This window comes from Diuraphis noxia, unplaced genomic scaffold (assembly GCF_037042655.1).
Source record: "Diuraphis noxia isolate RWA-SAM2 unplaced genomic scaffold, SU_Dnox_SAM2 contig0003, whole genome shotgun sequence".
Taxonomy (NCBI): domain Eukaryota; kingdom Metazoa; phylum Arthropoda; class Insecta; order Hemiptera; family Aphididae; genus Diuraphis; species Diuraphis noxia.
Genome location: NW_028301713.1, coordinates 47,416,883 through 47,433,143, shown reverse-complemented (window position 1 = coordinate 47,433,143; position 16,261 = coordinate 47,416,883). Strand labels below are relative to the sequence as shown.

Sequence of the window (16,261 nt, the reverse complement as noted above, 5' to 3'; positions counted from 1 at the left end):
TTGTGAAATCACGTAATGATAATGATTTATCCTCAAACTAGGTGTATGTACATATATCTATGATAATATAAGGTATTATGAATTATGATAACTACATGCAATGTTTTTGGAAAAATTGATTAACCATGCCTTATGCAAAATGCATCCTAATTGAAAAATAAAATATTTGTTTCAAAATAGAATGTATGACAATATTTAAATATAATATATTATCCTAGACTGACGAATCATCTCCGTTCAGAATCGTTTTTCGTATACAATGATACCTATCATTGCATTCAAATTTAACCTACCCTAGTCAGAGGTCCACCCCACCCTCTAATATACAGCAGAGCGACATCCACTTACCCGCTTTTTTTAATAGAAAATTATGTTTCTAGTGACAATGATAAAAAATATACATCTATAATTTTTATTTTTATGAAAAAATTCGGACATTTATTCTATAAACTAAGACAAATTAGACATTAATAGGCAAAAAAAAACATTTATACCAAACTTTAAACTGTTAGTATTTTACGAATAGGTAAAACTAATATTTAATTTTATTTTAAAGCGTACTATTTTCATCTGGTAGTAGCCTATACATTCAAATAATTTCTTACAATTCTAATGTTAATCTGCAGTATTTATAAATTAAGTTGTTCGTTTAGTAGATAACAAATTAGTACAATAATCTTATGGCTATGTTGAAATTGAAAAGCAAGATGCAACACTAATTAGTTTTGTGAGTTGCAAACAAATTTTTATCTACAAAAGAGATAGTCGAGTGCTTATTGGTCCTATCAGTAATAATTTGCTAAAATTCCAATACAAAAATCTACTTACATTTTATTGTACATACCATATGTAAAGACGTAGAATGTAGGTACAATGTACCTGGTACATATATATTTTATACTGTCAAGTTTATATTTTGTATCAATTATTAAAAATTAAAAATTTTAATTTTAACTATTTTACCTAAACACAAACAGGAACCAATTTGGCTCTACGTAATAAAACACCTTTTTTTAAATGGGAACCAATTCGGCTCAACTTAATAAAATACCTTTTACAAATAGGAACCAATTCAGCCAAATGGTTACTCGGCTACTCCCTTTCTTGTTATAAATTATTTATTATAATTATCTCATTGGCAATTGATGTCATGTTGGTAGTTAGTATTTCAATTTTAAAAACAGTTCATAAATAGTTATATACTCACATTTTTATTTTCAACACTAGTTTGAAGTTTAGAATCAACAAATTGAGGAGTACTAGTTGAATCCCCATCACTTTTAGTCAACTGGCTATCAGAAAGTGATTCATTGATAGATGGCGAGGCATTTATGGATCTTATAGAAGCTGGATTGCTTGTTACTTTAAGACAATTATTCTTTTCTAATTGAGGCATAACTGCACCTTCGATTTGGTCAGGAACAGTTAATGCACCGTGATGAGGTACAGGTGATGTATTTTGTTTCAATAACTGATAACTCGGAACAGGACTCTAAAATAATAAATGCAAATGAGAATTGTTATAATTTTCTTTATTTTAAATACAAAAAGAAATAAAGAAAAAAGTATGTACATTTGAAAGACTATTGGAGTAGTTGGATAAGATAGTTAGTGATTAGTAACACTGACATAGTATAAATGATACATCAGTTATAAATACAGTATCTAATAGTAGGCACTTATGTCGGGGGGGGGGAGGCGATTCTACACAAAGTTTAGTAGATTCGCTAATCATATCTATGTATCTCGTTTCAAGAGTAGTGGTGCCGATCACTTAATTTATCTATCACAGATGAGTTGTAGTAGATTATTTAGATCGAGGGCCTACTGTAGGGGTCAGATGTGGATCCAGAATTGTTCATAAAAACAGCTGCAGTAATATTTAACATTATTTATACATATTTTTTTTTTTTTTAGATGTTTTGATTACAGTAGAAAACACTATTTTAAATAATTTACAACAAAATGCTGTTCTTTATTTTCATTCAAACACATATAGCATCAAGGGTTCGCAGGCAGATGGGCAGAAAATTTTTGTTTCTGAAGAGTTCTATCAATGGATAGTTGAAAAAAATCAAGTTATGTAATTTAATTAATTATTTATGTTATCATGTTTGCTTATTGTACTCAAGCCTCAAGCTACAGATTGTAAATATTAATTAAAAAAAAATTTGTAAATGATTTTTTTTAATTTGTGTTCGTAAAATTTATAATTTACTTTAAGGATCAGTGAGTTACACACACGACAAACAATCTAAGTATTACTGAACCTACGGTACATTAATAATATAAAAACGTAAACACAAATGGCCAGAAATACAACAAACAATAAAAATTATCTTATTGGTAATTTGGGATTACTAACGAGGGATGTAAAGATAAAACATTATGAATGTTAAATATTATAATATATTGATAACTATTGATATTTAAATTAAAAATTGTGATAGTAAAAAAAGTAATGGTTCAATAATAATAATAATGAATTTTGATAAATGTTGAACTAGTGCAGGCCACATCAGAGGGATTTGAGAGTAGCATTTTTTGAGACCACTGTAATAAATGAAGGATATGCATGTGTAGATTGGGGGGAGGGTTTGGGAGAGGGCTTAACTCCCAAAGTATTTCCTAACATAACCTCATAAGTATAATAAATTGTGTAAATATGTGTTAATTGATATTTCTAGCCCCATAGTTTTATAATCAAATTTATACTTATGTATTGTATGCAATGATTGAATGATTGATTAATTTAAATTTATACATTCATAATAAGAGTGACCTACTAAATCAGTGGTGTATCTAGATTATTTTTTTAAAGGGGAGAAGGGTTAGAAAAAAATTAAATTGTTTTGAATTTTATGTGTTTTTATTATGACTTATGATCAATTATCATAGATTAAACATTGAAAATTTTTTTTTTTTTTTTGGGGGGGGGGAGGGGGACACCCTAACCCCCTTCTGGATACACAACTGTACAAAATGATAATGTACCTACATTCAATTCTAACTAAACCTACAGCAGACTAGTAGTATGCTTCAGTATTTATTATTGAAGATGGTGTCAGGTAGAAAATAAAACCTTGGTAGTTTGTAAATAATTTGAAACTTGGAGAGTTACAAGAATATTTTTATAATAATATAAGGTAAAATTTCAATGAAATTAGAATTATTTAACTGTTTTTATCAGAGCTAGTTTTCTGTTAAATATTAAGTTTGGATGGTAACTAATTTATTTTCTGAATAGTTCCTATAACTCTTAAAACTAAAAATGTTTAAAGAAATTTAAGCAAGTTTGCTTTTGAAAAATTATCAAATAGTTTGCAGCTTTTAATCAATTTTAATTCAAAAATACAATAACATACCTCATCAAGACAACCCCCTATAATAATTTTTTTATTTTAGGTTTTTGTATTTTTTTTTAAACAGAAATTTGAAATAAGTTGAATTTAATGGAACTTTAAAGAAAAGAAGTATGTTATTTCATTTTATTTTTACTTATATTAATGATTTATCCATATTTTTGTCTTAGATTATGGTGTTATATACTTCATTAATATTTCTTAGGTAACAACCATGTTTAGTAACCCATCAGCCATGTTAATTTTATGACATGCAAAAAGTTATTGTGTGCTAGATAGTAACAAATTACAAATAGCCATGGCTGAGGATGGTAAGATCCAGATGGAGTTGAATGTTTTCTCATTTGCACCTCGTATTGGAATGTAGGTAAACAACTGTGTCTGATAGTAGCTTCAAATTTAAATTAATATATTATTTATACAATGATTTATTTTTATAATATTTGTATATAATGATATACTTACATTGATGTTTTTCTTGGAACATGACACAATCTAATTTCCTTAACACTTGTTCCATTTCTGGGCGATCTTTTGCCTTATAACTAACACAATTTTTACCAATAGTCATAAGAGAAGCGAATACATTATTTTCGTCTGGTCCTGCCTTCACATCTGCCATATCAGAAATTAGACCATCATTATTTTCAACATGGTCTTTCTATAAAATTTAAGTTAACTCATAATGATAACTGGCATTAATAAAATATCAATCAATGTAATAATAATAATTCTTATTTTCAGTTTATTTATTTTAATAGATACTCACTAAAAATTTATGATTTCTTAAACTGTCATATGCTCTTTGACCAGTAGCGATTTCAAAAAGCACCTAAATTAAATCTCATAATTAAAATGATAAACCAAAAACCAATTAATAAATCATAATAAATCATAAGATATAATTATATGAAATTAATTTGAATACCAATTAACATGCCTTATTGAGAGCATGTTTAGGTGAAAAAATATCTAATTCTAAAAATCTTTGTATCATACAGAGATATTATTTTATCAAACAACACTCATATTATGGTGTTTGTGTGTAAATACCACCTAACATACACCTATAACACACAAACACCACCCAACTTTGGGAGGCTATATTTTGTAAATGGTTTAACGAAAAATGAAAATTTAAACCCGAAAACTTATTGAAAAAATAGCCTTTTAGTTTATTAAATGTTAAATATAGGTTGTCATTTGAAAATCAAAAGTTGATAATGGTTTACCAGATAAATATAAGGGTAAAATTATTTAAAAAAATTATAGTTCTGGCACAAGATGGATCTACAATTTTGAAAAAAGTCAATAGTTTTTGAAATAATAAGTGTTCTTTATAAAAGAATCACCCTGTATAAAATGTATTGTATAACAAGGAGGTTAGTGTATAAAAACCAATTTAATGAAAAGAAGATTGGAAAATAATTTAAATAACTCTAAATAAAAAAAATTTAAATGCATATAATATCTTAAATGTATATTATGGGATTTTTTAAGTGCATAAGTGTTTGCATATCTATAGCTTTTTTAGAGCTACAAGACGTCTTCTGCCCTAGTAATTAATAATTATTTTCAATTTGTATAAGTAATAAATTTTTAAAAATAAAATGATATATATATATATGATAAAATAAACAAAAATAATGTACAATATCATAAAAATGATTTAAAACGTATAATAATGAAAAGAGCCAGAAAATTCAAAATAAAAATTAGTTATTTAGATTCTCAATATTCTTATATTATTGAAAAAAATTTTCAGCTAAGGAAGCATCTTCTAAGAAGTACCAAAAAAAAAAAGAATGTAAAGTGCATCACATTCCAGCCCTAATAATTATTAGGTATACAATATATTGCACCAATATTGTTTAAATGTGGCAAATACAAATACCTAAAATCTTAGGTGCTTGCCATTATCATATATGATTATAGATTATTCATCACTTAATAAACTAATAACTAAAATAAATTATAGGGAAATAGTATTTTAACCAATTTAGAATAATTTAAACAATCACCAATCATTACATAAAACATGTTTTATAAAACGTTAAAAAAAAAATATTGAAAAAATATATTAAATTACATACAAATAAATAATATGTATAATTATTTAAGATACTTACCACGCCAAAACTATAAGTATCGACTTTAGTAGAGAACTTTTTGCCTCTTAAAAATTCGTCTGGTAGATAAGGCCTTGTTCCATGAACATGACTAACTTTTACATGAGTATATTCTTGAAGAGGTCCTTCACGAGCCAACCCAAAATCACCAATACGAGGTTCAAAATATGGATCCAAAAGAATGTTTGCACTAATAATAGCAGAGTTAGAATTAACAATTTTGACTAAGTGGTGTACAACTACTTAAATGATTGCATCAGTTTGATATCAGATGTTTGAAAAAATGTGAATTTTAGAATAAAAAATAATAGGAGGTATTAACATAAGTTGAGAATTTGTTATTTCTTAACTTATACACTTAACCAAGAAATCTATTTTGAATTAACTTAATTAATTATTCAGATACAGTATTCACAGTTTCATAATTTTTAATGAAAATAATCAAATTAAAGGTTGATGTTATAAAAATTTGAAATTGTTTAATCCAAAAATTAATTATAGCATTTGTAATACAGGTGGTGATGAAATAAAAAGTAGGTAGGTGGGTAACTGTTTGCTGTATATTAGATATCTAGAAAGTCCTTGTAATGGATGTGTTAAATTTAAATTTGAAATTAATGACATAAAATCATTGTATATGAATACAAAATCAGCCTAAAATAATATTAAGTAGGTATATTTTATGATATTATTGCAATATAAGTAATTTATTTTACTATAGGACATTAGTATCTACTATAGTTGGTTAAATTCATTTTTGTATAAAATATAATAATATAATTTAACAGTTTCAAGTGCCCACAAATAATATTTTTGAATCACAAAAAAAAGCTAATTAGTTTTGGTTTTTAGATGTAATTTTGTTAAAATTTAACCTAAAAATAAATAAATAAAACTGTGTTTATACATTTTTCAAATGTTTAGTTATTTGTATTGTGTATTGGATTAAATATGTGACCTGTTTTGTATCCAATAAATACCATCTATATTAAGATTTAAAAACACCTTTTGATATCTCCATGGATTAAAGGTTTATCCATTCCATGTAAAAATTGCAATCCTCTAGCTGATCCAGTAGCAATTTTGAAACGAATGTACCATGTCAAAGGTTTAGTTCCTTGCTAAAACAATATACTAATAAAGTAATAAATAATAATTAACTATATTGAATTATTATATTTTTATAATTTATAATAATTTTCACTATGCTTTCACATGCTTAGTAGTTATTAGTTAGTAAAATATCAGAATTAATCTTGCATACTTATCCTTCATAGACAGGAAAAAAGAAACATTTACCACCTTAAAGTATTTATATAGAGGATACACTATACAGGATAATTCATCTAGAATTAGAAAATAGTTTTTATTCCATATTCTAAAGTAGGACATTTTTTGTTGGATTCAATGTTTAAAAGTCAAATATTGAACTAGCTATACTAATATATGAATTAGCAGTTTTTTAGTTATGAGTAGAGATTTTTGATTTAATATAAATGCATATTTTCATTGGTTATCTTCATACATACTATTATGTTTATTTATATTATAATATTCAGGGCCGGTTATATCTTTTGCGAGGTCTTGGGCAAAACTTATTCAATCAATAACCATAGTCTACTATACGATTTCCATATAAAATATTTTTCAATGTAAATTTTAAGCGCGAGGCTCGGCACAAATGACCCACTTTGCTCCCCATTCTTAACACCGGCCCTGATAATATTAAATTACTTTTGGAAAATATGATTTATGATAGATAAATCAAAATAATAATTTTTTCTTTTGAACTGCATTGAATTTGTGTTCTATTTTTATAATTATTATTAGTTTTTTATTATATGATAATAAATTAGTAACTTATTCTTGTGTATTTGAATCTATATTAAAAAAATTTTAATATGAATATAGCATATTGGCAAATATTATCATCATAAGCACAATTATGGATTGTTTGGAGTGACTTTGCCCCCCTCACCAGTTTTTTTACCATATTTTAGAATATCAATAATTATCAGGGTTTAGCTGCTGATACAATTTTGGTATCCCAAGGAAATTGTTATAGTTGTGCTTGTGATTATGATGTTTGCTGATTATTTTTGTTACATTTGAAAAAAATTAGTTTGCATCACCAAACATGCCAGTGGGTCCTTAAATTTCATAACAAAATTAAGGAGGTATTATAGTATAGTTAAAAATACACAGGTATAACAGGTTTTAATTTATAAGTGTGCACTTTACATAGAGTTCTAAATTATTATTCTACTATTAATATTTATAAAACTTACTCGACATTGTAATCGATCTTCAAGAGAACCATTGATCATATACTGATACACTAAACATGGTTTTTCTCCACCAATACTAAATCCATATAGGGATAAAATATTATCATGTCTGCACGAATTTAAATACTTCAGTTCTCTTAAAGATTGTTGTCTTTGAGCTTCTAAAATATTAAACTGTTGCTCAGCTCCTTTCTAAAAATATAAATAATGTTATTCCTAAAATGTTCGACCTTAAAATATATGTTTAATTGTACCAATAATGAAATAAATAATAACCTGAGATTCGAGACGTTTAATAGCAACAGCTGTGTTTTTCCATATACCTTTAAAAACTACTCCAAAACCTCCTTTTCCCAAAATGTTTTCTTTATTCCAATAATTAGTAGCTTGTTCCAGTTCATTGTATGTTATCAAAGGGGTACATGCTTCAGCAGAGGAAAACATAACAGATGGATCAGAATAAATTTGCTCATTTATTTTGCCTACTGTATTTAAATGCTCTAGATTATGAACTCTTTTTTGATTGCTATCAGAATTGAATTTTATAAGATTGCCAACTTCACTCTAAAAAATAAAATGTAAGAATAAGTAAAAATTTAATTTATCTATAATTAATTATAATAATATGATTACAATTATTACATTTAAAATGTTGCCAGTTTCTGTCTTTACTAAGTTACTGAAACTTTTATCACCGTGATATATTAATTTATGATACTTCTGATCAACTAAAACAAAAACCAAATGGTCATCATATTAAAAGTGTTAAACTATAATTATTTAATTCATACCAAATGGTTTAAGTATAATCATTGCTCGATAATGCTGCATTTTATATAAGATAGTAAATAATTCTAATATTGTATGATTTTGTTCTCCCCATAATGTTAAGAGTTCATCAGTACAAGAATGATTTCGCATAGGAGCTTTACTAATTTTAAATAATGTTGCACAGTCAATTTTCATATAATTTCCACCTAAAAACAAAAATAAAGAAACTATCAAAATATACAAACCTGTATTATCTAATATAATTTAATGGTTAGTTACCTAGTTCTTCCCATTTGTCGTTCATGTCAATTATATTGCAGAATTCCTTACGTTCTGCGTATGGTAATTCATAAATATAGGTTATTTTGTTTAAGCTTAAGTTACTCATCATTATAAATTTTACTTTTAGATGGATTTCAGTAATAAAAATATGGAACAGCTATATTAGACAAATATAAGTAATTGAAAAACAAAACTTTCAAATATATAGTTAAATAGTTTAAAATTTAAATAATTCATAGTTAAAAAAAAATGTGATCAAATTCATTGAACTTCTTAATTTATAACTTATGAGTATAATGGATAAAGATAAAAGAATTAGGTTCTACTGGTTCTAGTAAAAATTGTGGTAAATGTAAAGTTCTGAAGACTAAAATAGTAAAATACTAAACGACTGACGCATTCAAATTAGTTATCATTTTATCAATTTAATAAGTATCTACATGATATAAACGGGATGTATGGAGGTATAATCAGAAGACGGAAATTCTGAACTTTTCGATAATCGTATGAACGTGACGTGACGTAATGTAGCACGCAGTAATAATAATATTTAACAACAACATGATCATATGGGTTAGCAAGCAAGACGTGGCGTGTGCGCTGACTTGATCCAAATCTTGACTTAAACGATTCATACTCTGTTGTTTATAATGTTTATTATTGCCAACTATCAAGACTACAATCCATACTCCATAGGCACAAAATATAATTTTAAGTCTTATGTGTTAATGTGTTATGTCTATGCTACTGAGCTACTGTTACAATCTGCGTATTTTCATGGCTAAATAGACGGGCATGTCAGCAAGATAATCAAAATGCTCTATCAATACGCAGTTTACTGCAGATGACGTCACGTTCCCGCCGTTTTCAAATAAGCCATTATTAAGATTACGTTGTATTATATTTTATGCAATGAATTCATTTTTTATACAACGATTTATTCCACATTACGTCACAGCAGGATGTAGAATGTAGATATACAATATGTCACAATATATGCGCCGTGTTATCTTGCTGACAAACCTGTCTATTTTTAATTTTAGCCATTTGGAATTTTTCTATTTTTTCTCATCAATACTTATCTGTGGACTGTGATAAATCTTATCAATTGTAGGAATGGACCATGAATATTAACATATCTTACACACGGATCATGGATGTCTATGGCATCCAATGGCCATTATGATACAGAAAGTATAGATTGAAATCTGGTGAGTCAACCTCAATTTATTGATTGTTGACTGTTTATAGAGCTGTGGAATTATTAAGGTGGGTGAATAGATAGAGTAAGTTTAATGGAGACTATCGATTCAGAAATGTTTCCAATATTGGTCGCTGATTTTTGATCTTGTTCCTCTCGGTAATTCGTAAATTATAAGTATTATCTGAACTCTGAAGTATCTACTTTATGACTCCAGCCCTCCCCCAGCATCATATTTTTGGCCCTGGTACAGAATGAATCTAGGCAGTAGGCCCCTCTTAAACAACAATGCATTTAAAAAAAAATGTCTAATATACATTGAAGTAATTGTTTATTTATTTGCATGACACCGTGACCCAAAACCATGAGTCCTCCAGACACGCAGACGGGGATTTATTGATTCCGCCGAAATTACCTGCTTAGGAAAAAGGTTTATATTGATTCCGCCGGCTACTGTTTATAAAATCTACATATTGTTTCCGCCGTCTACTGTTTATAATATCTACACATTGATTCCGCCGGACACTGTTCATTCCCCCCACCACCAAATGTATGTCTATTTTAAAATGTATAAATGTAACTAATTTTGATCAAATTTTATAATATTTTCATAAAATTTGATCACATGTCTAAATTGAATAAAACTATAATAATTATATAATTCAAAATGAAAATGCATAATCTAATTAATATGTGAATATATTATAAAATGTATAATCTAAATTTTATAAAATTATAATAATTATATAGTTCAAAATAAAAATATATAAATGTTACTACTTTTGATCAAATTTGGTCACATACTCATATGCATAGGCGTGCGCAGACTTTTTTCGCAGGGGATGCTAATCACCGGTGTGATCAACAGAATGAGCCCAAACCAAAGACAGAAACGGTACCAGGTCACGTCTGGAGGAGACACACAACTATTTGAAAAAAATACAAATGATGGTCCGTAACACCGGGTCGCGGTGATATCGTCGGATTCGGGATTAGGTATCCCAACTTCTATTATCAATGGAAATGTATTTGATAAAAATTTAAAAAAAAAAAATAAAATACGTAGCCTGAACTGTCAAAAATTTCTAAACTAATTTCTGTTTATAAAAATGTAAAAAAAAAAAACAAGCTGACTCCGCAGACCGCAGGGGATGCCATGACATACCCAGCATCCCCCCTGCGCACGCCTATGGTCACATACTCATGTCTAAATTTAGTAAACTGATAGTAATAATTGTATGTAGGTATAAAATTAAAATGTATATAAGTAACTACTTTTGATAATATTTTAAATAAGTGAATATAGAAACTTTCAAATTAGACTATACGTTTTAAAATACATATACAATGGAGAAGGGAGGGGGATGAAAAGTGTCCGGCGGAATCGATGTGTAATCGATGAGATATTATAAACATTAGCCGGCGGGATCAATAGCCGGCGGAGTCGATATGTAGATATTATAAACAGTAGCTGGCGGAGTTGATATAAAATCGGCGGAATCGATATATGCCCACACAGACACCCCTACCCTTGTGGAGGTCCTGTCTCCTGTATATCTTTATGAGTTTAATTATCGTATAATTATAATTACCACAGTATAATTTATTTTGTGAGGAGCTTTGTATTACATCATATTTTCAAGTTTTTTGGCCGAGCGATATTTTTTATTCGAATAAGTTTATTATTTTTTAAAAGTCGAAAATGTCATATACCTATAAATACCTCAACACAAACCAAAATATTATTTATTTAGAAAATTGTATGGTGTTTAAACATTCGGTGAAAATTTCAAGTGCTCAGTGCTCACTTTAATTTTCTATTGATTTATATCAATAGGTATCAAAAACCAAAATTGATGTAAGAATTCCCGTTTATTTCTTAATTTTATTTCCGTTTTTCTTGACAATTTTGATAACTACTGGACATTTGTAATCTTGACTATATTCACTTTTAAGTCGAAAAAGATGGTAACAGAAGTTGAAAATCAAAACACTATTTTGACATCTTGTCGTGGGCACAGTCGCACAGACATAGACACACAAAAAATAAAAAATTTAATAAAATAAAATCATAATTAAATTTAAAAAAAATTATTCGAATCTAAAATGGTACTTTTACAAAAAATAAAAAAATGTTTTTCATATTTTATAATTTTTTTATAATTAATTATAAATTTGATTATGAAAGTATAAAATGAGTGTGCCGCGCTAATATGTTCCTAGTACTTACCTAATAAATAATAAAACAAAATCTATACGTCTCGGTTTTTTGCCATTATATCAATGACCTCTTCGCGAGTCACTTCTACGTCATTGTATAAGTTTAATAACATCAATCCATTTAATCGCTCCTCGTCAGTCTTGCTGCGTAGATATGTTTTCAATCTTCGAAGACAAGAAAAAGACCGTTCACTTGTTGCCACAGAAACGGGTAGAGTTACACCAATCTGAAAAAATGTGTGTATTGATGGATACAATGCAGAAGCAGAATTACAATTGTTGAGAGTCTCAATAAATGTTCTAGGCCGTTTATCCTTTGATATATTTAAACAGTGTCTGAAACAACAATGCATTTTAGGTTTTAATATAGATTATAAAAAATATTTTTATGTATAAGAAATTTAATATTTTGTTACCTGTGCAATACGGTCACTCAGCTATAAAATCATCAGTAGATCCCTTTATGTCATTTGGCCATTCTTTTGCAAAAGTATTTACCGTTTCACTGATTTCTTTTGTATTCAGCAAAGAACACTTAGTTGGAAGAATATTTTGAATTGTTGACAATAGTTCTCGGTTTTCAAGAAATCTTATTTTTAGCTGCATTAATAAGTAATCCAAAAAGGATGAATAATGGATCAACGGAAATATTCCTCTGGACCACCTTCATCATAATTTGTCTCGGTTCTTCTGTATTCCAACATTCCGCGGAGGTACTAAATTAATATCCTGTATTTTGTACGCCATTTCTTTTGCTGCTGCATACAAGCTTTTGATTTCAACTCCGAATCACAACGCATTTCATTGATTTCATCATACACGTGATTTGCATAACCGGACTTGGGTGGTGTAATTAAAACAATTAAAACATCTTAAAACAATTTGTCTATACAATCTTAGAAATACAAATAGCTAAAATATTCAATCACTTCCAGAAAATAGAAGTACAAAAAAGACTAAAAGGTTAAAGTAACCTGCACTCTTTTGTATCGTTATAGTGTTTAGGTACCCCGATCATTTAACACATACAGAGTGATTCATGAGGCGTGAGGAATTTTCACGTTTAAATTTTCATTTTTCGTTAATCCGTTAACGAGATATAGTCTCCTACAGTTGGTTGGTTTTGGGGTGGTGTTTGTGTATAAATGTGTTATACCATGTGTAATAAAAAATAAGTAGGGTATGAATGTATAGGGAAGGGGGTAACTGTAATTATTAATTAGACCTTCCAGTATTTTTTGATTACCTTTTCCTATTAGAGGAAGTATTATTGTTGGGGTCGTGAATTACATTACAACTACAAAATTACCTATGAGGAACACAACTGTTCTTCTAAAAAACCTGGCTTATTATGTGTATAAATATAAAATACCTTACAAAAATCACCTTCATCTATGATTGAATTTCAGAACTAAATTGCCAATATTGAGAGAGATTGGGTTGGTAAATAATATAACTTTCTCACGATGTGAAATATTTAGATCCTTCTAAGGCTCTTAATAGATCTGTTGTCCTTAGTATTGGATACTGATCTGTGTCAACTCTTTCATTTAATTATTTATAAGAAATTACGAGCCTATATGAATCCTTTTGTTTTTTCTTAACTAAAAAGGCAGGAGCTGCAAATTTTGAAATTATTGGACGAATTATTCCTGCATTTAGTAATTTATCTAATTACGTTTTTAATTTCAATCAACATTTTTTTATTTGAGTTTTTTGACGATGAAGGAGAACAGCTGTTGTCTGTCGAGCTGTTTGACCAATTTATTAGTTTTTTGGATTTGGAAAATATTGGAAGCATATAGGAGCAGAATGGCCTACCTTATTACATAATTGACATGTAACTGGATTATATTTGTTTTGGTTATTAATATTACTTCGATAATCTTTTTTTATGTGACCGTATTTTAAACAGCCTTCACATTGAGGTTTTATGAAATTATTAAAATATGGCCGAGAGTTATAATTTAAATTGTTTCGAGGGTTATTAAATTTTGTTGAGGTAAATTATTTGTTTTACGTTGTGAGTAATTTGGCTGTCTAGGTGGTGTATAAAAAGGGAGATTATTATTATTTCTGTTTCGAAATCTAGGATTATCGTTATTGAGATTTTGTGTTTGAATTTTTGCATTTTCCACATCTTGTTTTACTATTTTTTCATTTAAAATGTTAATTTTGTCATTAAATTGAGTGGTCAATTGATTAAGTTGTTCTTTAAAAATGGATTCTTTTATTTCCGCGAGTGATTGATAAGTTTGGCCCGTTATTATGAATTCTAAGTTTTCATATTTTCTAATGTTATTTTTAAGTTCGTTAATTGTGGAGTTTTCCATTATTCCTATATATCTAGCAATATTTGGTCTAAGCCCTTTCATGACATTTCGTACCATATCAGTTTGTGCCATAAGAGGATCTACGCGTCTGCATAGTGACTCTGCTTCATTGATGTATGCAACTATTTGTTCGTCGCCTAACTGTTTACGTTTTTCTAACATACTACGAATTAAATCTTTTTGGGCTATAGGTTTAAATTAAGTTTGAAAGGTTTTTTCTAATTCTTCCCATTTAGGAATGCCAAATTTATAAATTTTATTATGCTGTGAGTTTTCGTAAAAAGTTAATGCGGGTCCTTCCAGAATGCTACTATATATTGAGCCTTGTCCTCAGATGTCCACCCATTTATTTTTGCCGCTCTATCATATTTTTTTAGAAAAGAATCTATGTTTTCTGGGGTTGATCCAGAAAAAGGTTCTGGTATCTGAAAATTATTAAAAATTTATATAGCTTTAGAACAGCATGTATCTAAAATTTTGAAAAAAGTAAATAGTTTTTTATGAATAATGAGTGTTTTACGCCTCATGAATCACTCTGTATGTGTTAAATGATCGGGATACCTCGACACTATAACGATACAAAAGAGTGCAGGTTATCTACATTTTTTAAGCATGCTCGCCCCATTTTTATGCTTAAATTATGCATATATTCAAATTCTGATTTTTGGAATATTTAAGTGTAGTTAAAGGCGATATTTTTGAGTACTTAGATTTTTCACAACTTTTAAGGAGTATCCTGTAACGATACCAACTTTGGTTTTTCAAATGACAACCTATATGTTTTAAAGCAAAATGTGATTCAGATAATTTTTCTGAAAATGTTGACATATTGCAATCAAAATTCGAACGAAAACTTCCAGAGTTATTCTACCTGAAATACTAAGGAATAAGGATAAAAGTCTAATACTTAAATGCCTACGTTTTAAATGGATACACGTACATATTTCGCATTGTACACTATTGTTCGGTATTTTATTATAAGTAGGTATAACTATGCTATACAAATATTAACGTTGCCTATAAGGTATAGGTAACATGGATAAAATAAAAAGGATACTATTTTATTCATATTTTCTTTTGTTTTGAAAATTGTCAGATGCAATATTTGGCCATTTAGTAATAAGTAGTGATTATTAAGAAATATTTTATTTTTATATTGTATACCGAATTATAATTATCGTATCCATTTACAACGTAGGCATTTAAGTATTAGACTTTTATCCTTATTCCTTAGTATTTCAAGTAGAATAACTCTGGAAGTTTTCGTTCGAATTTTGATTGCAATATGTCAACATTTTCAGAAAAATTATCTGAATCACATTTTGCTTTAAAACATATAGGTTGTCATTTGAAAAACCAAAGTTGGTATCGCTACAGGATACTCCTTAAAAGTTGTGAAAAATCTAAGTACTCAAAAATATCGCCTTTAACTACACTTAAATATTACAAAAATCAGAATTTGAATATATGCATAATTTAAGCATAAAAATGGGGCGAGCATGCTTAAAAAATCACCCTGTATACTTTAACCTTTTAGTCTTTTTTGTACTTCTATTTTCTGGAAGTGATTGAATATTTTAGCTATTTTTATTTCTAAAATTTTATAGACAAATTGTTTAAGATGTAAAATGTTACTATAATATTTTATATTTAAATATCATGTTTCAAATTTTGT

General features: G+C 28.0%; 1 protein-coding gene across 4 annotated transcripts in view; it reads right to left on the bottom strand.

The window, feature by feature from the left end:
• LOC107168990 (serine/threonine-protein kinase pelle-like) overlaps positions 1-9,590 on the bottom strand; it is a 37,230-nt gene extending 27,640 nt beyond the window's left edge. Inside the window, exons 1-11 of one of the 4 annotated variants that reach the window (XM_089225082.1) lie at positions 8,830-9,588; positions 8,571-8,777; positions 8,422-8,507; positions 8,056-8,343; positions 7,780-7,971; positions 6,497-6,612; positions 5,492-5,681; positions 4,132-4,194; positions 3,828-4,023; positions 3,653-3,753; positions 1,208-1,492 (exon numbers count right to left, since the gene is read on the bottom strand). In XM_089225082.1, the coding sequence (XP_089081208.1) occupies positions 1,208-1,492; positions 3,653-3,753; positions 3,828-4,023; positions 4,132-4,194; positions 5,492-5,681; positions 6,497-6,612; positions 7,780-7,971; positions 8,056-8,343; positions 8,422-8,507; positions 8,571-8,777; positions 8,830-8,941 (1,836 nt within the window). In that variant the 5' untranslated portion in view covers positions 8,942-9,588. Of the gene's footprint in view, positions 1-1,207; positions 1,493-3,575; positions 3,754-3,827; positions 4,024-4,131; positions 4,195-5,491; positions 5,682-6,496; positions 6,613-7,779; positions 7,972-8,055; positions 8,344-8,421; positions 8,508-8,570; positions 8,778-8,829 lie in introns of those variants that run through there. The other 3 variants (XM_089225081.1, XM_015518563.2, XM_089225083.1) reach the window with 3 other exon arrangements.
• Positions 9,591-16,261: the final 6,671 nt, after the last annotated feature.